At 42.6% G+C, this 23,861-nt stretch overlaps 1 protein-coding gene across 1 annotated transcript in view; it reads right to left on the bottom strand.

Moving 5' to 3' along the window:
- Positions 1-23,108, bottom strand: part of LOC119526878 (transmembrane domain-containing protein TMIGD3-like) — a 30,198-nt gene extending 7,090 nt beyond the window's left edge. Inside the window, 3 exon segments of the mRNA XM_037826381.1 lie at positions 17,990-20,025; positions 20,232-20,331; positions 21,704-23,108. Coding sequence (XP_037682309.1) covers positions 17,990-18,339 — 350 coding nt within the window. The 5' untranslated portion in view covers positions 18,340-20,025; positions 20,232-20,331; positions 21,704-23,108.
- Between the last annotated feature and the right edge of the window lie 753 nt (positions 23,109-23,861).

The following is a 23,861-nucleotide window of genomic DNA, read 5'->3' as shown; positions in this document are numbered from 1 at the left end:
ATGAGTGGGGTGCTATTCATGGCTATAAGCTTACTTATATGATAGCAAGGAGCCATTGAGAAAATTCTGGGCTTCCTGACCAAGCCCAAAGTAGCAGTGAAGATTCCCCTCCTGTATAAATCCATGCTGGCACACAAGGCTTTGTACACAGTCAGAAAATTATATGCATGTACACTGTGTCTGGCACACATTTGTGTATGTGTAGCTGCGCTCTGAACTGCCAATGGCCAAGATATCCCCAGAAGCCATTCTTCTTATCAGCTCACCACTCTTGGAGGCCCATTCCTATTTAGCTGAGAGGAAGCTTAGTAAGGAGATTCCTATCTAACCCAACATCCTAAGTGGACACTGCAGCCTCACCAGGGGAGTGGGGTTGGGGTGGAGTACATGCTGGCATCTGGAGCATGCTTCCAGTTTCTTAAAAGCTTTTCTAGACACAGCTAGGCCAAATCAAGGAGATATGTTCACGCAAGAGCAGCCACTTCTCCAGATTCCTAATGGGACTCATATGTGCTAACTGATTTTAAAAGCTTGAATTATGGAACCACACCTGGATGCTACTTATCACATCCCTGTGCTAGTACTTCCCACCAAGAACCAGAGCCTTTCTCTAATTTTCAGGAAGTCAGCATGTGGGTCAATGGCAAGGGTTAGATTTCTGGTTTACCTATATTGCCTCATTTAATTCTCATCAAAAATGTCTATGAGTTCAACAAGTTGCAAGGAAAAAACAAAAAGGAAGACCTATAGATTTGGGGACTTAAGAGAGATATTGACAAATTGCAATATCTGGAATTTATTTGGGTCCTCACTGAAGAAACTATTGGGAAAATTTGGACATGGACTAGTGGGTGATGACATTTTTTAAAATTACTGTTAATTTCTTTTTCTAGATGTGATAGTCTGGTGGTAGCCTCGAAGATGGCTCCTGCTGTTCATGCCTTGTGGAGTCCCTTCCCAAGCAAAATCAGGGGCTAGTCTGTGAGATCAGTAACAATATGGTAGAAATGATGGTTCATGACTACTAGGACTAGGTCATACATGGCATTCACTTTCCGCTTTAATCTCTTGCATCAGTCCCTCTTGGGGAAGTCAGAAGCCACATTGTGAAGACTACCAGTCAGTTCTGTGGAGAGGCCCCTGTCCAATTTGCCAGCCTCAACCTGCCAGAAATGTGAGAAAGCGGCCTTGGGAGTGGATCCTCCAGCCACCGCCAAGCCTTCAGATGACTGCACACCCAGCAAACTCATGAGAGACATGAGACAGAAATTCCTGACCCATAGAAACAAAGAGTTAATGATTATCGTTTTAAGCTTCTAAATTTGGGGACAATTTGTTTCATTAATATAGATATCATGTGATTGTATATTAATATATAATTAACTAATACAGATAGCATGTGATTATATATCCTTAAAGGCAATCCTTTTCTCTGAATTGCTCAGGGATGGCACCCACGACACCAAAGAAAATACCAGCAGAAAGAGAAACGGATTGTGCATGGATAGATATCAGTAAAAAGCCCAAGACATGAAAAAGTAACGTTTTAAAGTACAAAAAAGGCCCAGACTTTCAGAGAATGAATGGATGTGTCTATTAGCATTCTGTGTATTACTTGGTGTTACTAGCTCTGTTGCTTGCTCTTGAGGATGCAAATTACTTTTTACTCTATTAAAATGTGTGTAAATAAAAAGTAAACGGGTAGTGAAAATAAACCAAATAATAATTTTACACACATCTTTTAGAAATACACACTGAAATGTTTACAGATGAAATAATTTGATGTCCCAAATTTCAAATAATCAAGGTAGAGCAAATGGGTGGTAGTATAAATGAAACAAAGTGGCCCTTAAGTTGATAATTATTAAAGCAGGATGACAAATATTGTAGTCTCTCCACATTTGTATGTTTGACATTTTCCATAAGAGAAAGTGAAAAACAAAAAACAAAATCTTTGGTATTATTAGTCTCATTTTACAAATGAGGAAAATTGAGGCTCTGAAGTTTAAGCAATTTGCCAAAGTTCCTACATCTAGTTCAGCCATTATGATCCAATGAAAAATCTGGGAGAGAAAAAAATATCCACTGTTTCCATCACTCTATGCTGTTTCCCCAATAGCAGTAATACTATAAAATTGTAGGGCACTTTAGAGTTTATAAAGAGACTTTACATACATCACTGTCATCTGAGTGACTGGGGCAAGGTGCAGCCCAAGTCGTCTTCTCCCCATCATACCCAGCTCTATTATCTAAGGGGCAGAGTTTCTCTAGAAAAGGTGCTTTTAGTTGATTTTATTAAAAAGAAAGAGAGAGAGAGAGAGAGAGAGAGAGAGAGAGAGAGAGAGAGAGAGAAAATAGGGTAAAATCCAGTTACTCAAAGTTTACCTTTGTTCCAGCTAATTCCTATGGAAGGGAGGACACAAACCTTGATTTTCTCTGGGTGGTCTTTATTTCCTGTTCCTTTGGAATAAAAGCCAAACAGCTACCCTTTACTGTTCAATTGAAAAAGAGCTAGCCAAGAGAGGGACTTCTGGGGAAATTCCCAAGACACTCATCTCTAAACTTGAAACCAGGGTGGGTCTCACCACTTCTAACCAAACACCTCACCAACGACTCTTGGTTCATCTTTTTTAAGTTCACTCCAAAAGGCATTTTCACTTTTAGGTTTTCTTCTTGGCTGGTAGAACACATTATCTCAGAAGATTCCCATTTGACCAAACAAACAAACAAACTTCTGCAAACCATCAGTGAATTCGCTAAGCAATGGCAATCTGGAAGAAAATGAAAGAGGAAGTGGTGGAGGAGAAGGTGGGAAGAAAAGGAAAAATGTGTTTCTGAAACTCAGGAGCTGCAGCTCATCTAATGACACAAATGGCATGTGTTTGCCCAGGATAGACTGCTGCTCTGTTTTGAGGGAAGTGGTCACTTTAAATCTTAGAGCCAGTGCTAAGTGCTGCTAAGGCAACTTGGTTAGAGACTGTTTATATATTAACAAGCAGGGTGGGAAGAGACAAGATATTCAAAGGGAACTTACCCCCAACTCTTCAACTGGGGAGACCTTGCTTCTGGGGTAAAATCTGTTGTGTACACCAGTCACCAGAATCCCTAGCATAAACCCAGAGCCTCCTCCTGGAGGGACACTTTAACAACCACCACCAAAAAAACAAACAAAAAAAAGCCTTGAATCAAACCAGGAAATATCATTAAGGGGGAAAAAATGTTTAGGTGGCTTGTAATTTTAAAGGAAAAACAAAATATCCCAAAATGTTGTGGGGGAGATTGTCAGGACTAAAGTAATTTCCCACCCCCCGTTACCCGCAGGTACTTTGGAGTTGTGTTCAAGCCCCTTTGCCCTTAAAAACATTGTTGTGGCAGTTGGGGAGGTGGGTTAGTGACAACTCTTGTTAGGCATTATTAGGAAAGCACATGCAAATTTTTTTAACTTCCTAGGTAGCACTGATTCTTCTTGGGCTGCCAAGAGAAGAAACAAGGACCCTTTTCCTAAATGAAATGTTAAAAAAGATAAATATGGTCATCAAGCCTCTGGCCTAAAAGATAAAGTTTCAGGAGTGGCTAAGAATTGATGAAAAAGGTTTTCAGATATGCTTATCCTCTTTGAAATCTCCATCTTGCTGCTCTCGCAAGTTAATATATTGTTCTGGGAGTGAAAATCCAGTTATAGACTTGCACGGACCAAACCAGGGATGCCACCTGGAATCTGCAGAGCCACAGTCATTGCCTAAACAACATGACTGGCTCTCTCCCCACATCCGGTATCCTGATCAATTAGAGATCAGCAATAGCAGCTACAGCAAAAGCTGCCCTCGGGTGTACAAATTGCAGTTTCTGCCTGTCTATCTGTTAATTATACGTAAGGTGAGCTTAAAAGTTTGCACTTTGGAGAAGTCACAAGTCCCTCTTCATTCCTGAGAATAGGTGGCTGGAAGCTTGGGTTCTTGCCTAAGGAAGGGCTAAGTTTAAATCCTGGCTTTACTACTTACTGTGTGACTATGGATAAGTTACTTAACCTCTCTGAGCCTCGGGTTTTTCTTCTGCAAAATAGAGATGATAGTAGTGGTACCTGCCCTCACAGATCATCAGAATTAAAAGAGCTGATACATAGGAAAGTGCTTGTGCTGGTTTGGATGTATTATGTCCCTCAAAATGCCATGCTCTGAGGCAGGGCAAGATGGCGGAGTGGTGAGGTGTAAGTTTTAGTTACTCCTCCAGGGAAGTAGGTAGAAAGCCAGGAACTGCGTGGACTGGACACCGCAGAGCAATTTGACTTTGGGCATACTTCATACAACACTCATGACCACGTGGAACTGCTGAGATCAGCGAAATCTGTAAGTTTTTGCAGCCAGGGGACCCGTGCCCCTCCCTGCCAGGCTCAGTCCCATGGGAGAAGGGGCCATCAGCGCTGGGAAGGAGAAGGGAGAACTGCAGTGGCAGCTCTTATCGGAAACTCATTCTACTGATCCAAACTCCAATCACAGATACACTGAGACCAGACACCAGAGAATCCGGGAGCAGCCAGCCCGGCGGAGAGGAGATAGGGATAGCAAAAACAACAAGAAAAACCCAAAAATAAAAGCAGAGGCTTTTTGGAGTTCTGGTGAACATAGAAAGGGGAAGGGCAGAGCTCAGGCCCTGAGGCTCGTATGCAAATCTGCCCCCTGGACCTTTCCTTAATGGCCCTAATTGCTTTGTCTCTTAGCATTTCAATAACCCATTAGATCTGCCAGGAGGGCCCCCCCCTTTTTTTTTTAATCTTTTTTCTTTTTCTAAAACAATTACTCTAAGAAGTCCAATACAGAAAGCCTCAAAGACTTGCAATTTGGGAAAGTCAAGACAAGAGCAGAACTAAGAGAGCTCTGAGACAAGAGACAATAATCCAGTGGCTGAGAAAATACACTGAACACCACAACTTCCAAGAAAAGGGGGGCATCCTCTCACAGCCATCATCCTGGTGGACAGGGAACACTCCTGCCCATCACTGGCCCTATAGCCCAGAGCTGCCCAAACAACCCAGTGTGACGGAAGTGCTTCCAATAACATGCACACACCACAAAACTGGGTGTGGACATTAGCTTCCCTGCACCCTCAGCTGGTTGTCCCAGAGTTGGGAAGGTGGAGCAGTGTGAATTAACATGCCCCATTCAGCCATCCTTTCAGCAGACTGGGAGCCTCCCTACACAGCCCAGCAGCCCAGAACTGCCCTGGGGGGATGGCAATCACCTGTGACATAGCACAGTCATCCCTCAACAGAGGACCTGGGGGTGCACAGCCTTGAAGAGGGACCCACTCGCCAGTCTCAGGGGCCATACGCCAATACCAAGGACTTGTGGGTCAGCGGCAGAGACAAACTGTGGCAGGACTGAACTGAAGGATTAGACTATTGCAGCAGCTTTAAAACTCCAGGAACACCAGGGAGATTTGATTGTTAGAGCTGCCCCCCCTCCCTGACCACCCAGACACACGCCCCATATACAGGGCGGGCAACACCAACTACACGTGCAAACTTGGTGCACCAATTGGACCCCACAAGACTCACTCCCCCACTCACCACAAAGACAAAGTGGGGGAGAACTGGCTTGAGGGGAACAGGTGGTTCTTGGACGCCACCTGCTGGTTAGTTAGAGAAAGTGTACTCCAGGAAGCTGTAGATCTGACAAATTAGAGTTAAGGATTTCAATCGGTCTACATATCCTAAAAGAACCCTATCAAGTTAAGCAAATGCCAAGAGGCCAAAAACAACAGAAAATTTTAAAGCATATGAAAAAAACAGATGATATTGATAACCCAAGCCCAAGCACCCAAATCAAAAGATCAGAGGAGACACAGTATCTGGAGCAGTTAATCAAAGAACTAAAGATAAATGATGAGACCATGGCACAGGATATAAAGGACATGAAGAAGAACATGGCACAGGATATAAAGGACATCAAGAAGACTCTAGAAGAGCATAAAGAAGAAATTGCAAGAGTAAATGAAAAAATAGATGATCTTATGGAAATAAGATGGATGGATGGATGAGTAGAAAAATAGGGGAAGGAAACAAACAAACAAGCAGACAAAGGTACCCAGTGTTCTTTTTTACTTCAATTGCTCTTTTTCACTTTAATTATTATTCTTGTTATTTTTGGGTGTGTGCTAATGAAGGTGTCAGGGATTGATTTAGGTGATGAATGTACAACTATGTAATGGTACTGTAAACAATCGAATGTACGATTTGTTTTGTATGACTGCGTGGTATGTGAATACATCTCAATAAAATGAAGATTAAAAAAAAAACAAAAACATGTACATCATCCCAAAAAGTTACTTTGTGCTCCTTTACATTTAATTACCTGCCTCCAGCCCAAGAGGCAACCACTTTCTAATTTCTATCACTATAAATGAATTTTTCCTTTTCTCAGACTTCATATAAATGGCATCAACAGTATGCATTCTTTTGTGCAGAGATTATTTTACTTGGTTTAATATTTTTAAGATCCATCCTTGTTGCTGTGGATATCTTTCCTTTTTACTACTGAGTTGTATTCCATTGTATAGATAGATATACTACAATTTCTTCATTCATTCTCCTATTGATGAACATTTGGGTTGTTTTAAGTTTGGGGCTATTGTGAATAAGATTGCTATGAACATTGTTGGAGAAGTTGTTTTGCAGTTCTGTTTTCTTTTTTATTAAATTCCTAGAGTGGAATTGTTGGGTTACGGGAGTAAATGTATGTTTAATTTTATAAGAAACTGCCAAATGCTTCTCCAAATTGGTTGTACCAATTTAAACTTCCACCAAAAATGTATGAGTTCCAGCTGTTCCACAGCCTTGTCAACACTTGGCATTGTCAATCATTTTTATTTTAGCCATTCTTGTGGGCATGGAATGGTGTCTCTTTTTCATTTTTTGTGGCAATATAAAGTTGGAGTTTTAAAATTTTATGAAACCTTGTAATAACCATCCAAAAACAACATACTGAGCATTTCTGTTATCTCAGAAATTTCTCTTATACCCTGTACTGGTTTGTACGTATTGTGTCCCCCAGAAAAAGCCATGTTCTTTGGTGCAGTCTTGGGGGGGGGGTGGACATATTGGTGTTTATTAAGTTGGAAAGTTTGGATTAGGTTGTTTCCATGGAGATGCACCCCACCCAACTATGGTGATAACTCTGATTAGATAATTCCCATGGAGGTGTGGCCCCACCCATTCATCATGGGCCTAGATTAGTTCACTAAAGCACTATATAAGCTGAGACAGAAGGAGTGAGCTTGCTGCAGCCAAGAGGGACACTTTGAAGAATGCATAGCAGCTGAGAGAGTAGCTGCAGTTGAGAGACAGTTTGAAGATGGCCCGTGAAAGCAGACTTTTGCTCCAGAGAAGTTAAGAGAGGACAAATGCCCCAAGAGCAATTGAGAGTGACATTTTGGAGAGAAGCTGAAGCCTAGAGAGGAATATCCTGGGAGAAAGCCATTTTGAAACCAGAACTTTGGAGCAGACACCAGCCACGTGCCTTCCCAGCTAACAGAGGTTTTCCGGACACCATTGGCCATCCTTCAGTGAAGGTAACCCCCTTACCTTGGACACTTTATGGCCTTAAGATTGTAACTTTGTAACTAAACAAACCCCCTTTATAAAAGCCAATCCATTTCTGGTGTTTTGCTTAATGACAGCATTAGCAAACTGGAATATACCCATTTTTCTTAGTTCTCTCCCTTCAGAGACAACTATTTTCTGAATTCTATTATCACAGATTAGTTTTTCCTGTTCTAACAATCCAAATAAATGGAATCATACAGTGTGGGGAAAAAAAAAATGACAGAGTGGAAAATGAAAGAACAAAAGAAAGAATGGGGAAAAAATCAAGAAAATTGAAATGGACCTCAGGGATATAATAGATAATAAAAAAAGTCCAAATATAAGACTCACTGGTGTTCCAGAAAGGGAAGAGAAGGGTAAAGGTCTAGGAAGAGTATTCAAAGAAATTGTTGGGGAAAACTTCCCAAATCTTCTAAACACCATACATACACAAATCATAAATGCCCAGCAAACTCCAAATAGAATAAATCCAAATAAACCCACTCTGAGACATATTCTGATCACACTGTCAAACACAGAAGAGAAGGAGCAAGTTCTGAAAGCAGCAAAAGAAAAGCAATTCACCACATACAAAGGAAACAACATAAGACTAAGTAGTGACTACTCAGCAGCCACCATAGAGGCGAGAAGGCAGTGGCATGACACATTTAAAATTCTGAGAGAGAAAAATTTCCAACCAAGAATACTTTATCCAGCAAAGCTCTCCTTCAAATTTGAGGGAGAGCTTAAATTTTTCACAGACAAATGCTGAGAGAATTTGCTAACAAGAGACCTGCCCTACTGGAGATACTAAAGGGAGCCCTACAGACAGAGAAACAAAGAAAGGAGAGAGAGACATGGAGAAAGGTTCAGTACTAAAGAGATTCAGTATGGGTACATTAAGGGATATTAATAGAGAGAGGAAAAAATATACATGACAAACATAAATCAAAGGATATAATGGCTGATTCAAGAAATGCCTTCACAGTTATAACGTTGAACGTAAATGGATTAAACTCCGCAATTAAAACATAGGTTCGCAGAATGGATCAAAAAAACATCAACCATCAATATGTTGCATACAAGAGACTCATCTTAGACACAGGGACACAAAGAAATTGAAAGTGAAAGGATGAAAAAACATATTTCATGCAAGCTACAGCCAAAAGAAAAAACATGTAGCAATATTAATCTCAGATAAAATAGACTTTAAATGCAAGGATGTTATGAGGGACAAAGAAGGCCAGTACGTACTAATAAAAGGGGCAATTCAACAAGAAGAAATAACAATCATAAATGTTTATGCACCCAATCAAGGTGCCATAAAATACATGAGAGAAACACTAGCAAAACTAAAGGAAGCAATTGATGTTTCCACAATAATTGGGGGAGACTTCAACACATCACTCTCTCCTGTAGATAGATCAACTGGACAGAAGACCAATAAGGAAATTGAAAACCTAAACAATCTGATGAATGAACTGGATTTAACAGACATATATAGAACATTACATCCCAAATCACCAGGATACATATTCTTCTCTAGTGCTCATGGAACTTTCTCTAGAATAGATCATATCCTGGGACATAAAACAAGGCTCAGTAAATTTAAAAAGATTTAAATTATTCAAAGCAAATTCTCTGACCACAATGGGATACAATTAGAAGTCAATAACCATCAGAGACTTAGAAAATTCACAAATACCTGGAGGTTAAACAACATGCTCCTAAACAATCAGTGGGTTAAAGAAGAAATAGCAAGAGAAATTGCTAAATATACAGAGATGAATGAAAATGAGAACACAACATACCAAAACCTATGGGATGCAGCAAAAGCAGTACTGAGGGGGAAATTTATAGCACTAAACACATATATTAAAAAGGAAGAAAGAGCCAAAATCAAAGAACTAATGGATCAACTGAAGAAGCTAGAAAATGAACAGCAAACCAATCCTAAACCAAGTAGAAGAAAAGAAATAACAAGGATTAAAGCAGAAATAAATGACATAGAGAACAAAAAAACAATCGAGAGGATAAATAACACCAAAAGTTGGTTCCTTGAGAAAATCAACAAGATTGACAAGCCCCTAGCTAAACCATCAAAATCAAAAAGAGAGAAGACCCAGATAAACAAAATAATGAATGAGACAGGTGACATTACTGCAGATCCCAAAGAAATTAAAAAAATTATAAGAGGATACTATGAACAACTGTATGGCAACAAACTGGATAATGTAGAGGAAATGGACAATTTCCTGGAAACATATGAACAACCTAGACTGACCAGAGAAGAAATAGAAGACCTCAACCAACCAATCACAAGCAAAAAGATCCAGTCATCAAAAATCTTCCCACAAATAAATGCCCAGGGCCAGATGGCTTCACAGGAGAATTCTACCAAACTTTCCAAAAAGAACTGACACCAATCTTACTTAAACTCTTTCAAAACATCAAAGAAAATGGAACACTACCTAACTCATTTTATGAAGCTAACATCAATCTAATACCAAAACCAGGCAAAGATGCTACAAAAAAGGAAAACTACCAGCCAATCTCCCAAATGAATATAGATGCAAAAATCCTCAACAAAATACTTGCAAATCGAATCCAAAGACACATTAAAAAAATCATACACCATGACCAAGTGGGATTCATTCCAGGCATGCAAGAATGGTTCAACATAAGAAAATCAATCAATGTATTAAAACACATTAACAAATCAAAGGGGATAAATCAAATGATCATCTCAATAGATGCTGAAAAAGCATTTGACAAAATCCAACATCCCTTTTTGATAAAAACACCTCAAAAGGTAGGAATTGAAGGGAACTTCCTCAATATTATAAAGAGCATATATGAAAAACCCACAGCCAGCATAGTATTCAATGGTGAGAGACTGAAAGCCTTCCCTCTAAGATCACGAACAAGACAAGTATGCCTGCTATCACCACTGTTATTCAACATTGTGCTGGAAGTGCTAGCCAGGGCAATCTGGCAAGACAAAGAAATAAAAGGCATCCAAATTGGAAAGAAAGGAGTAAAACTGTCATTGTTTGCAGATGATACGGTCTTATATCTGGAAAACCCCGAGAAATTGACGATACAGCTACTAGAGCTAATAAACAAATTTAGCAAAGTAGCAGGATACAAGATTAATGCACATAAATCAGAAATGTTTCTATATGCTAGAAATGAACAAACTGAAGAAACACTCAAGAAAAAGATACCATTTTCAATAGCAACTAAAAAAATCAAGTACCTAGGAATAAACTTAACCAAAGATGTAAAATACCTATACAAAGAAAACTACATAACTACTAAAAGAAATAGAAAGAGACCTTAAAAGATGGAAAAATAGTCCATGTTCATGGATAGGAAGGCTAAATGTCATTAAGCTGTCAATTCTACCCAACTCATCTACAGATTCAATGTAATCCCAATCAAAATTCCAACAACCTACTTTGCAGAAGTAGAAAAAGCTGGTAATCAAATTTATTTGGAAAGGGAAGATGCCTCGAATTGCTAAAGACACTCTAAAAAAGAAAAATAAAAGTGGGAGGAAGAAAAAAAAAAAAAAAAAAAAAGTGGGAGGACTTACACTCCCTGACCTTGAAGCTTATTATAAAGCCACAGTTGCCAAAACAGCATGGTACTGGCACAAAGACAGACATATAGATCAATGGAATCGAATTGAGAATTCGGAGATAGACCCCCAGATCTATGGCCGACTGATATTTGATAAGGCCCCCAAAGTCACTGAACTGGGTCATAATGGTCTTTCAACAAATGGGGCTGGGAGAGTTGGATATCCATATCCAAAAGAATGAAAGAGGACCCCTACCTCACACTCTAGACAAAAAATTAACTCAAAATGGATCAAAAAGCTCAATACAAAAGAAAGTACCATAAAACTCCTAGAAGATAATGTAGGGAAACATCTTGTATTAGGCGGCCACTTCCTAGACTTTACACCCAAAGCACAAGCAACAAAAGAAAAAATAGATAAATGGGAACTCCTCAAGCTTAGAAGTTGCTGCACCTCAAAGGAATTTCTCAAAAAGGTAAAGAAGCAGCCAACTCAATAGGAAAAAATTTTTGGAAACCATGTATCTGACAAACGACTGATATCTTGCATATATAAAGAAATCCTACAACTCAATGATGATAGTACAGACAGCCCAATTATAAAATGGGCAAAAGATATGAAAAGACAGTTCTCTGAAGAGGAAATACAAATGACCAAGAAACACATGAAAAATTGTTCAGCTTCACTAGCTATTAGAGAGACCACAATGAGATACCATCTCACACCAATTAGAATGGCTGCCATTAAACAAACAGGAAACTACAAATGCTGGGGGGGATGTGGAGAAATTGGAACTCTTATTCATTGTTGGTGGGACTGTATAATTGTTCAGCCACTCTGGAAGTCAGTCTGGCAGTTCCTTAGAAAACTAGATATAGAGTTACCCCTTCGATCCAGTGATTGCAGTTCTCGGTATATACCCGGAAGATAGGAAAGCAGTGACACGAACAGATAACTGCACGCCAATTTTCATAGCAGCATTATTCACAATTGCCAAGAGATGGAAACAACCCAAATGTCCTTCAACAGATGAGTGGATAAATGAAATGTGGTATATACACACGATGGAATACTACGCGGCAGTAAGAAGGAATGATGTCGTGAAACATATGACAACATGGATGAACCTTGAAGACATAATGCTGAGCGAAATAAGCCAGGGACAAAAAGAGAAATATTATATGCTACCACTAATGTGAACGTTGAAAAATGTAAAACAAATGGTTTATAATGTAGAATGTAGGGGAACTAGCGATAGAGAGTAATCAAGGAAGGGGGAATGATAATCCAATAAGAACAGATAAGCTATCATGGGTAAATTTAACGTTCTGGGAATGCCCAGGAATGACTATGGTCTGTTAATTTCTGATGGGTATAGTAGGAACAAGTTCACAGAAATGTTGCTATATTAGGTTACTTTCTTGGGATAGAGTAGGAACATGTTGGAAATAAAGTAGTTATCTTAGGTTAGTTGTCTTTTTCTTACTCCCTTGTTATGGTCTCTCTGAAATGTTCTTTTACTGTATGTTTTTTAAAATTTTTTATTTTTTATACAGTTGATTTAAAAAAAAAGTTTAAAAAAAATAAAAAGGAAAAAAATATGCAGAGCCCCCTTGAGGAGCTGGTGGAGAATGCAGGGGTAATGGCCTGCCCCACCTCAATGGTTGCTTATGTGCTCACAGACATAGGGAACTGATGGTTTGTTTGATGGGCTGAGCCCTCTACCACAGGACTTGCCCTTGGGAAGACTGTTGCTGCAAAGGAGAGGCTAGGTGTCCCTTGAATTGTACCTAAGAGCCTCCTCCCAAATGCCTCTTTGTTGCTCAGATGTGGCCCTCTCTCTCTAGCTAAGCCAACTTGGCAGGTGAAATCACTGCCCTCCCCCCTACATGGGATCAAACACCCAGGGGAGTGAATCTCCCTGGCAATGTGGAATATGACTCCCAGGGAGGAATGTAGACCCAGCATCATGGGATGGAGAACATCTTCTTGACCAAAAGGGGGAAATGAAAGGAAATGAAATAAGCTTCAGTGGCAGAGAGATTCCAAAACGAGCTGAGAGGTCACTCTGGTGGGCACTCTTACTCACAATATAGACAACCGTTTTTAGGTTCTAATGAATTGGGATAGCTGGTGGTAGATACCTGAAACTATCAAAGTACAACCCAGAACCCATGAATCTTGAAGATGATTGCATAAAAATGTAGCTTATAAGGGGTGACAATGGGTTTGGGAAAGCCATAAGGACCACATTCCCTTTTGTCTAGTTTATGGATGGATGAGTAGAAAAATGGGGGAAGGAAACAAATAAACAAACAGACAAAGGCACCCAGTGTTCTTTTTTACTTGAATTGCTCTTTTTCACTTTAATTATTATTCTTGTTATTTTTGTGTGTGTGGTAATGATTTTGTGTGTGTGTCAGGGATTGATTTTGGTGATGAATGCACAACTATGTAATGGTACTGTGAACAATCAAATGTACGATTTGTTTTGTATGACTGCATGGCATGTGAACATATCTCAATAAAATGAATATTAAAAAAAATGCCATGCTCTTTAATGCAATCTTGTGGGGGAAGACATATTGATGTTGATTAGTTTGGAATCTTTGGACTAGATTGTTTCCATGGAGATGTGACCCACCCAACTGTGGGTAATACCTTTGATTAGATTATTTCCAGGAGGTGTGGCCCTGCCCATTCAGCGTAGGTCTTGATTTAATCACCGGAGTCCTATATAAGAGCTCAGACAGAAGGAGGTTGCTGCTGCAGCCAAGAGAGACACTTCGGAGATGCTAGCCCAGTATTTGCTCCAGAGAAGCTAAGAGAGGACAAAATGGCCCAAGATCAACATTTTGAAGAAAGCACGGGAGCTGAGAGCAGAGCTGGAATACAACCCAGGATCAGCAGACACCTTCCCAGCTAACAGAGGTTTTCCGGACACCATTGGCCATCCTTTGATGAAGGTATACTTGTGTTGATGTCTTAATTTGGACATTTTCATGACCTTCAGACTATAAATTTGTAAGCAAATAAGCCTCCTTTATAAAAGCCAATCCATTTCTAGTATTTTGCATAATGGCAGCATTAGCAAACCAGAACAGTGCTCAATAAATAATAGCTATCCATTGTCTGTCTATGCCCCATTCTGACTACTCCTATTAAAATCAGACATCAGGAAATGATTAGGACTCAGCTCTAGAGACAATACCATTCTTTCTCTAACAATAGATCAATGGTTCATAAACTTGACAAATGTTCTGATAAGCCCAGGAATAAGGGGAGGGTGTTTTCAGGAAAAGGGCAAGAAGCCCAGAATCCACATAGAGGAACACATCACCTGGCTCCAGGTAGCAAGCAGGCTGAGTGCCAAGGGCAGAGGGCTGGGTCTTCAATCCCCAAGTGACCCTGGTCCCCAGCAAAGAGCTACACAGTTAGCTATCAATTTTTATTTACTCAAATACATTCACAGGTGAATTCAGCACTCAATACACTCCATCTGCTCTCAACATCTCCCAAGTGCCTTGCTGCAAACTGTTCTGAGAAGCTGCAATAAACTGGAACCGAGTTACAATCACATACACATCCAGTCCGACTGTGGCCTTTCGTAAGTCAGGCCCCTTCAGGCTCATGACTTTTGTATGAGAAGGTAGAACAGAGGCAGAAGTAATGACAGTACGTTGTCCTCAAGTCAGGCCTCCAGAAAATCGAATTAGAGGAAGAGGGAGGGGAAGTACAATTGGAGGCAGCCAATAAAATGTGCCCCACCTCAGTGAAAGGACTCAAGGGATGTAAAAGCCCCCGACCCAGCTGGTAGGCCCTCAAGTATTTGCAGATTCTGAATATGAAGGTCATCTTTCACAGATAACTACTCGGAAGTCTGCTCACTGCTCGAGTCCAAGGAACCAGAAGGTGGGCAGATCACACAGGCTTTGATGATCAAAAGGTAGGTTTCCTTGAACTTCTTTATCTTACAAGCATAGACGATAGGGTTCATCATGGAGTTAGCATGGGACAGCAGGATACCCAAGTATAGCACGAGTTGTGGCACCTTAACATTAAAATAGGTCAGACAGTTGATGATGGATAAAGGCAGCCAGGACAAAGCAAACAAGAAGAGAACCAGAAATAGAGACTTAGCTGTCTTGAACTCCCGTCCATAAAATGCACCTGTCTGTTTGGAGCTAGAAAGTTTCTGATTGAGTTTGTTCCGGATGATATAGAAGATGTCAAGATAGATGGCGCACATGACAACGAGGGGGATGAAAATCCAGGTGAAGAAACTGAAGTAGACCATGTAGTCCATTCTCATGACGGAACTGAATTTGCACGGAAGGAAGGTGACGTTTCTGTCGGACCCTGGGGTCAGTTTCATGTTCCACCCAAGCATGGGGGTCACTCCCACCAAGAATGACACCAGCCAGCAAAGGCCCAGGGCCAGCCATATTCTTCTTTGAGTTGTGACCCTCCTATATCTGTTTGAAGGGAAAAGAGCCAGTGAGTTCATGGCAGGAGTTGCTGGAGGAGGGGGGAAGGGGAGGGGAGAAGGAATTGGTTGAAGAGATGGAGAGATAAAGCACACACTCTCCCACTTCCCCAGTCTTCTGTTTACAGGGGTGCACACTGATATTCTATGACGATTATGGCTAAACTCTACTGGAGATGAAGACAAGACCAGCAGACAATGATCAGAGAAAAATCCAGCAAACTTCTCTGGGGACTTTTCTAAAGAAGTCCTATCTGGAATGGATGGGGAATATGTTTCATTGCACACCCCACTCATGGCTCCATTTCCAGCCCAGGAATTCTACCATTCCTAGGCAGTAAGATTTTTCTAAGTCTCCTGGGATCCCCGACCTGGTGAGAAAGAGTCTCCTCAAAGCAGTTTTGCCTGCTGTCTTCTGTAGTATTTTGCTTGGCAGTTGTGCTGATGCTCAGAAATTATAATTTGTTTCTCTCACATTTTTCCTTCACCTGTACCTGCTCCTGCCTCTCTATTTGCATTGGCACACACACTTGTTGTTTGAGTTAAATGAATCAGTGGAGACGCAAAGGTTGTGTTGAAGTGTGTTAAGCACCTTGAAAATTTATCCAGTGAGAGTCACCATAGCTCCTTAAACCATCCTTCCTGACAATATCCTACACAGACTATAAGAAGGAAACCAATATTTTGAGTTCCTACTATGTAATTGGAGACTTAATCTGAATTAAATCTCACAACAACCTGAAGGCATTTTTATGATGATCTTAATTTTATTGATGGTAATGATGAAAATAATAGTAGTTATACCTTCCATTTTTTGAGTATAGACTGTGTGCCAGGCATTTTTCTAAGAGTTTTACATATGCTAATTCATTTACTTCTATGAGGAAAGTGCAATTATTATCTTCATTTTATAGGTGAAAAAAAAGTGAAACACATACAAGTTAAGTAAACTGTACAAGATAGAAGTGGAGCTAAAATCGAAACCAGGTAAGTCTGAGTTCAGTTCTTAAACCTATGGTATTAGATGAGAACAAAGAGGGAAATTTTTAAAAAACTAAAAACTCAACAAGGATTAAATGCCAATATTTGGGATCTGAACCCAGACTTATTTATATCTAAAGCTTGTTTATAGCTCCCTCACTGAGCTCTTTCCCAAGGGAAGGGAGGAGAAACATGAAGCCAACAGAGTTCAGGGATTTGGATCTCTCCAATTGACAGTCTGTTCTCTTCACAGGAAAAGTTGATTCTACTTTCCACAACGGAGAACATTGTTGGGGGGAAAGCTCTCATGCCTCATAACAAGAAAAAAAGATAGGTATTTTATAGAAATCATAAAGATTCCTTTCTCCTGTGGGATTGAGAATGCCTTCTTGATCAAAAGGGGAGAGGGGTAGTGGAGAAATGAAAGAAAACAAAGTTTCAGTGGCTAAGAGATTTCAAATAGAGTCCAGAGTCATTTTGGAGGTTATTCATATGCATTATGTAGATATTCCTTTTTAGTTTCCAGTGTATTGGAATAGCTAGAAGGAAATACCTGAAACTGCTGGACTGTAATCCAGTAGCCCTGATTCTTGATGATGACTGTATAACTAGATAGCTTTTATGGTATGATTGTATGATTATGAAAACCTTGTGACTGACACTCCCTTTATCCAGTGTATGGGCAGATGAGTAAGAAAATGACTAAATAAATAAATAAATAATAGTAGTAGATAAGAGGTATGGGATGTTTTGGGTGTTCTTTTTATATTTTTATTTTTGAGGGGGTAATGAAAATGTTCTAAAATTGATTGTGGTGATGAATGCACAACTATTTGATGATATTGTGAGCCACTGATTGTATACTTTGAATGATCATATGGTGTGTGAATATATCTCAACAAAACTGCCTTGATTAAACAATAAATAAATAAATAAATAAATAAATAAATAAATATTCCTTTCTTAACATGAGAATGGGCATGGAAAAGGAAGCAAAGTTAAAATAACCATCCTTATCTCATTTAATAGGTTTCCACCATTTCTAAACTCAAAGGTACTTTTTCACTAATTAAAGATACATCAAGTTCTCATCAACTTTAGCTACCCCAAGGAATCAGGCATACACCCGTAAGCAGTAGAGATGGGACTGGAGCATTCCCGTTTCTAGCGGCTGAGCCTTGGTTTGCATGCCTAAACCCCTCACACAGCAGATTGTGAAAAGAAATTTATTGTCCCCTTTCAAGCTCAGGGGCCAATTTGGCTTCCTTTTCACCAAAGAGTCTGAGATCTGAACTCGGTGCCCCATTTCCCAGGAAATGTGTCACTGCCCCACCCCACTCTTCTTTGAGCAGGTTACCTGACAGTGAGCTTGACCCGCAGATATCGGTCCACAGCAATGGCCAGCAGGGACATGATGGAGGCGTGGGTGAAGATCAGCAGCAGGCAGGTCATGAAGAGGCAGCTGTAGAAGTGAATCGTGATGCCCAGGCTGATGACAATGGCCAGAGGCATGACCAGCACCCCCACGGCAATGTCAGCCAGGGCTAGAGAGATGATGAAATAGAAGGTGGTGGTCTGAAGGCTTGGGTTCAGTTTGACCACCCAGATGACCAGCATATTGCCCACGATGGCACAGAGTCCGATGAGAATCTCCATGCTGATGTAGGTAGCACTGGCCAAGGACAGGGCAGTGCTGTTGACAGCCATCTTGCCTTCCCAGAGGGTCCTCCCAGGTGGCAGGTGTGCCAGCAGGATCCAGGTGGGCCACCAAGTCTATCTCTTGCCAGCCTTCTTGCCAGAGGTCAAGTGCAGCATCTATCCAAAATTCACAGCTCACCCATTCCTTCTCTTGTCTGGTGGGGTGCTCTCCAGGAGACACCCCCCTCCTTAGAGAGAGCCCATCACAGGTGATCACTTTCAGCCCCTCTGGGGCCACATCTCCCCGGGTCCCGGAAGCCTGCAGGACAGTTCTGTGTGGGTTGAGTCTGAAAGTGCTCTTGGTTCCCCAGACAGATGCACTCAAGACCTCTGCTTTTCCGCTGCTGCTCCCGGACTTGAGCTCACCAAGATAAGCAGCCCTCTTCAGGGGTGTTTTGAGGAAGTGGGATGGGTCAAGAGGAAGTACAGAGATAGGAATGCTCAACAAGAAGATGGGAAGAACAGGGGGCCAGGGTGGCATTGTGAGTGGTAGGGAGAAGGCTCATCACAAGAGCATTCATTCAGGGACTGGATGAAAGCATAGTGCAAAGTGGAACGGGAGCCGGGATTACTAACTGTACAATATCCTGGCTTTCTGGTAGCTTAGCAAAAAAAGATCCTGTGATAAGGAGGCAACCGTGAGAAGAAGAGGAACAAGAAATAGATTTTGGTTGTAGTCCCTTAACCCTAGCCAGAATTATTCTTTCATCATGCATAACAGCAAGGACTGTGAATTCGCCTGCACTAGTTGACTCTGCTGAGGACAGCTGAAACCCAGCCTCTGCGTCAACGATCCTTTGCCAAGGGGACAAGCTAGAATTCCTTTGGCTTCCAGAGAGCCAAAAAAAACCTCAGCCTCTCCCATGATCATTACGTCTGCTGACCCTCTATCTCCCCTCTCAGCCCACACCCAGCAAAGTCTCACATGTCCCCACACTAGCAACCAGCATCTGTCTAATCTGACTGAGGAACAAAAGGACAAAAAGATAACCAGTTATGCAGAATGAAGGGCAGAGGCAAGACGTGTACGTAATCAGGTGGCTCGGGGACCCTGCCCCACCCCCACTACTCCCCCTATCCCCACAGGGACAGACATCTGTCTGGGAATCTGACCCCTTCCCCTGAGGAACAGCACTGGCTTGGTCCCATCCTTCTGGATCAGACGCTTGAATGTGATTGCTACTCAAAGGGGTTATTTTAACCAGACGTATTATAGCTACAGCAAGAAGGAATAGATAAGTCCTAACTAAGCCCGCGCAGTGGATTTCAGGGTTTACCTTAAGTATCAATGTATGCACAGCCCAAATAAAACTCACCACTAACAATAACACTTCTCATTTAGGCTTTAGAGAAACGCCTCTACGTGGGTCCTGATGGGCTCTTCTTTAGTTGAGCTGTTTCTATGTCATCCTTTGAAGCCCCCACTGTACCCCAAGTTGGTCCAAGACTGTCTATATCCTATGCTTATTTCTTCCCTAGCTAACACCCCTGAGCCCGGGGGGCAGCCCTCCCCAACAGCAATTCCACAGCTCTAGAGTTTCCCAGGCTCGTAGCTATGGCTCACATCCACATACTGCTGGAACGTCACAAGGCTCGCCAGCGCAGGCCCACAAACGTTTCTATTTCAACTGCTTTCTTTATCTCTGCTTTGGAGGAGGAAGTTACAGAGAGCGATTTCCAGAAGGTCGCACGGTACTGGGGAAAAAAAAAAAAGACTTTCCCACTATAAAGCAATCTTTGAAACTTGGTGATACTTTGTAAAAATTTACCGACCCCTCATCCCCAGCCACCCGGTGGCACCAAACAGCCTAATAGGGCCACGTGGCTGCTGTGACGATGGCACCGTGGAGGCATGGTTTCTTGGAGGGTCTGGCAGCCCCAGGTCCACCAGCGCGCCTAACCTGTGGTGGCTGAGGACAGATGGGGCAGGCTGGTGGCAAGGTGGGAGCATGGCTGTTTGCTTTTCATTTGAGGAGAGCTGGTCAGTCGATTGAGCAATTCCTATATTTAGAAAGAAAAAGATAATGACTCCTGTGTGGCCATGTGCAAGGAGCAGGGGTGGGGGGTGAGGGGCAAAAGACAGCAGAGGCCAAGACAAGGGCCTAGAAGTGGTTCCAGCCCACAGGAGAGGGACTGGCGTAGTTAGCCGCCGATTTGACACCCATATCTAGATACTTGACTAGTGGGTGCTGTCAAAATCTTGTCCACTTCTTTCTCCTTTAGTACAGAGCTGGGTTAGGGAAAGCGGGGAATGGGGCTGTGTCCAAGCTCCAGTGGGAGGAGCAGAGTGGTGCAGATAGAACAATCCTGAAAGAATAACCCACTGGAAACGGGAGAGGCAGTGGACATGCTTGGGCCTACTCAGGAATTCTATTTCCAGAATACTTTACCCCATAGACATTGGGGGTTTCTTTTCTGTTAACAAGGGGAGCCTTTCTTTATGTTTTCTGAGCAGGCAGAGTCCATTGCTGCTCAGGAGGGGTGATTTCAGAGGTCATGGGGAAAGCTTTTGCCATTACTTGACATGTTGGCCTAGGACTGGCCCTGGGTGTCATTTTCACTCTGGATTGAGACCACAAGGAAATATGGGAAAGAGGATGGAGAAGCCAGGGCCATTTCTCCACCTGCACTTGCCCACAAGCACTTTCTCAGTCCCAGCCTTGTCATCTCTCACTTAGATGCTTGCCTCAGCCTCCTTACCCATCTCTCTGACATGAATCTCCCTAACACCTCGAGGACCAGAATGATCATGCTGAAACTCAACTGTGAGCAAGGCACTCCCCCCCCCCCCACTTAAAAACCAGGCTGCCCTCAAGATCCAGTCCAGACTCCTTGGTATGGCTCCCCAAAGACTCCACAATGGGGTCTTCCAGACGCTGCAGTCTCCTGTCCCTGATTCTTCCACAGAAACTGTAAGGTCCAACTGTGCTCCCCAACACATGGCTCCCCAAACAGGTCATGCTCTTTCACTTCCTCTCCTCTTTGCACATGCTGTTTCCCCAGCTTAAAAAGGCCCTTCTCCCTCTTGTCCACCTACAGAACAAACACTTTTCCTTCAAGACTATTCTCAGATAGGATCTTGAAGACTTCTCAGATGCTGCCTCCCCTTTGGGAACTCTGAGCTACATTTATTTTATATAAACCCCATGTTTATATCACCCATCTCCTATTACCCTGTAAGCTCCTGGGGAGCAGGGACCATCACTTTTTACTCTGCATTTCTAGCCCCTACCACAATGCCTGGAAGATAGCACTCAATACATTTTTGATACATTAATGACTAGAAAAGTGCCTCAGTGAACCCACTGGTATAAAGTTGGCACTGGATATATAATGATAGCAATAAATCAGATCAGACCTATGAAACACTTACCAATATACCAGCTTCTGTGTTAAGCATTTTGCATGTATGATCCCATTCAGTGCTCTCTTGATATCTGATAAGATAGATACTATCATTACTGCTGAGAAAGTTGAGGCTCAGAGGGTTAAGTAACTTGCCCAAGGTTACTTAACCTTGCACAGCTAGGAAGTGGAAGACATTCAAGCGCAGGCTCCTGACTTCAGAGTCCGGGTTCTGAACCACTAGGGCACAGTAAGTGAAGGAGAAAGTGAACAATCATATGAAGCTTTTGTGAATACAAGGAGTCCCTGGGATTGATTTGCCATATTATCAATAGGAGGCTCTAATCTCAGATCTGGGAAAGAACATGGCAACCTAGACTATGGGGTCAAAGCACAAGTATCATGTGGGTTCAGCAACTGCTCTGAGTTAGAAAGAAGTGGAGGGCCCAGAGAGATGATTGCAAGGACAGTGACTGCTGTCACTTGGGGCCCCAGAAAGAGAACGAGGAATTGGACCAGTGTGCCAAAAACACTTTTTTTAAATAATAAAATAAATTACAAGTGAAATGTGGCTCAGGGAATTTTCTCACCTAGTAGAGGGTCACATGTGTTTTCAGTTCAACTGAACTCCCTGGAGGAGAGAAGGCTCTGGGAGGAAACATCAGACAGAATAGCAGGAAAACCACCTGGAGTCCTGGGGAAGGCCTCACCAACCCTAAACCCTGGTCTGGAGCTCACGAGGGCCTGATGCAGCTGGGCACAGCTCAACCACAAGGCTGCAACCTTCGGGTTCCACTTAACATCCTGAGACGCTAGCCAGACAGACCTTTGTAGCTTCCCAGGAAATCCTAGAAAAGCCCCAGCAACCAGCCTTCAATAGCAGCACGAGTCAGTGTCAGCAGCTCAGGGAAAGGACCTTTGGAAGCCCCAAACTGCTCCAGGTGTCTGCTGAGGTAGCTGTTGACAGGCGGGAGCCGGCTGCTTCTGCCCACAGCCCTCTCTCTGTGACTTGACTGACATACAGAGTTGCACAAAATCAGTTTGCTCACTTCCTCTTGGCCCTGTCTCCACTTGCCCAAATTATGACCGTATATTGTTTTTACAGAGTTAAGCTTGCAAACCCACAGTAGAAGCTTAGATGGAGCAAGTGCTCAGAGTCACCACCCTGAAGTGACTGGCTCCTGCGTCCCCTCACCCCTTCCCTATCAAGTCAGAGGGGAGAGGGCTGCGGCTTGGGAGAGGGCCCGGGAGGAAGAGCCGCATGGCATCTGCTCTCACTGCCCCAGGGGACTTCTTTCTGGGACCCAGCCAACCATCAGCCGCGCCAGCCGTGGCCAAGCAGCCGGGGCCCCTCAAGGCCCCCACTCCGATGCATGGAGCCGCGCGGAGAGCCAGCGCAGGCGCAGAGGCGGGGCCTGGGCAGCGAGCGCAAGGTTCCTTCGCTTTGAGTAACGGGAAATCCTGCCCCGCAGAAGGGGAACTAACTGCGCAGGGTGCCCATGCCTCACCCACCTGACTGTTCCTCAGCCACGCATAGTGTGTCAAAAGGCGCCGGGCCAGAGGAGTGGTTAGTTAACTATAAATTTGTCCCAGGCTCTAGTTCTTCCCCGCCCTGAAAAGTGAAGAAGTCTTAGGCGGGGAGAGTCTGTCACATTCTAATGTCTGAAAGGCTTATTTCTGCGTCTGTGCTGAGGCGTTGTGCTCAGCTCTGGCCACCAGATGGCAGCACGTTTCCACCGCCACTCAGGACCCAGGCTGCTCCTGAGAAAGAAAGGGGGAAGGGGAACTTAGTGGTGCCCCCTGGAAACACTGCGTAGACCAGCAATCTCACATGTGGCACAGAAAATGGAAGAAGTGAAAAATAAGGGCAAAGGAGACAAGAGTAGATAACCAACTGCTGCCTAAAGTCAGTTCAGTCTCAAAGAATATTCCTGGGCAGTAATACCAAATGCAGTCCCCTTAACTCATAAAGGTTGAGTAGAAGTGACTAACTTCAAACTTGTGAGTGTTCCAGTGAAAGCAATTATTTGTCTTTTGCTTTGTAGTATGCAAAGCTCTTCACACACTCCACCTCAGGAAATTAACACAGCAAACTCACAAGGCAGTTATTCATCTCATCTCACAGGGGAGGAAACTGGGGCAGAGTGGTTGAGTTATCTGCTCAAGATGGTACAACTGGTAAGAGG

Source organism: Choloepus didactylus, chromosome 2 (assembly GCF_015220235.1).
Source record: "Choloepus didactylus isolate mChoDid1 chromosome 2, mChoDid1.pri, whole genome shotgun sequence".
In the NCBI taxonomy this organism is placed as follows: domain Eukaryota; kingdom Metazoa; phylum Chordata; class Mammalia; order Pilosa; family Megalonychidae; genus Choloepus; species Choloepus didactylus.
The sequence above is the reverse complement of the archived record's forward strand: the minus strand, read 5'-3'. Positions and strand labels throughout refer to the sequence as shown.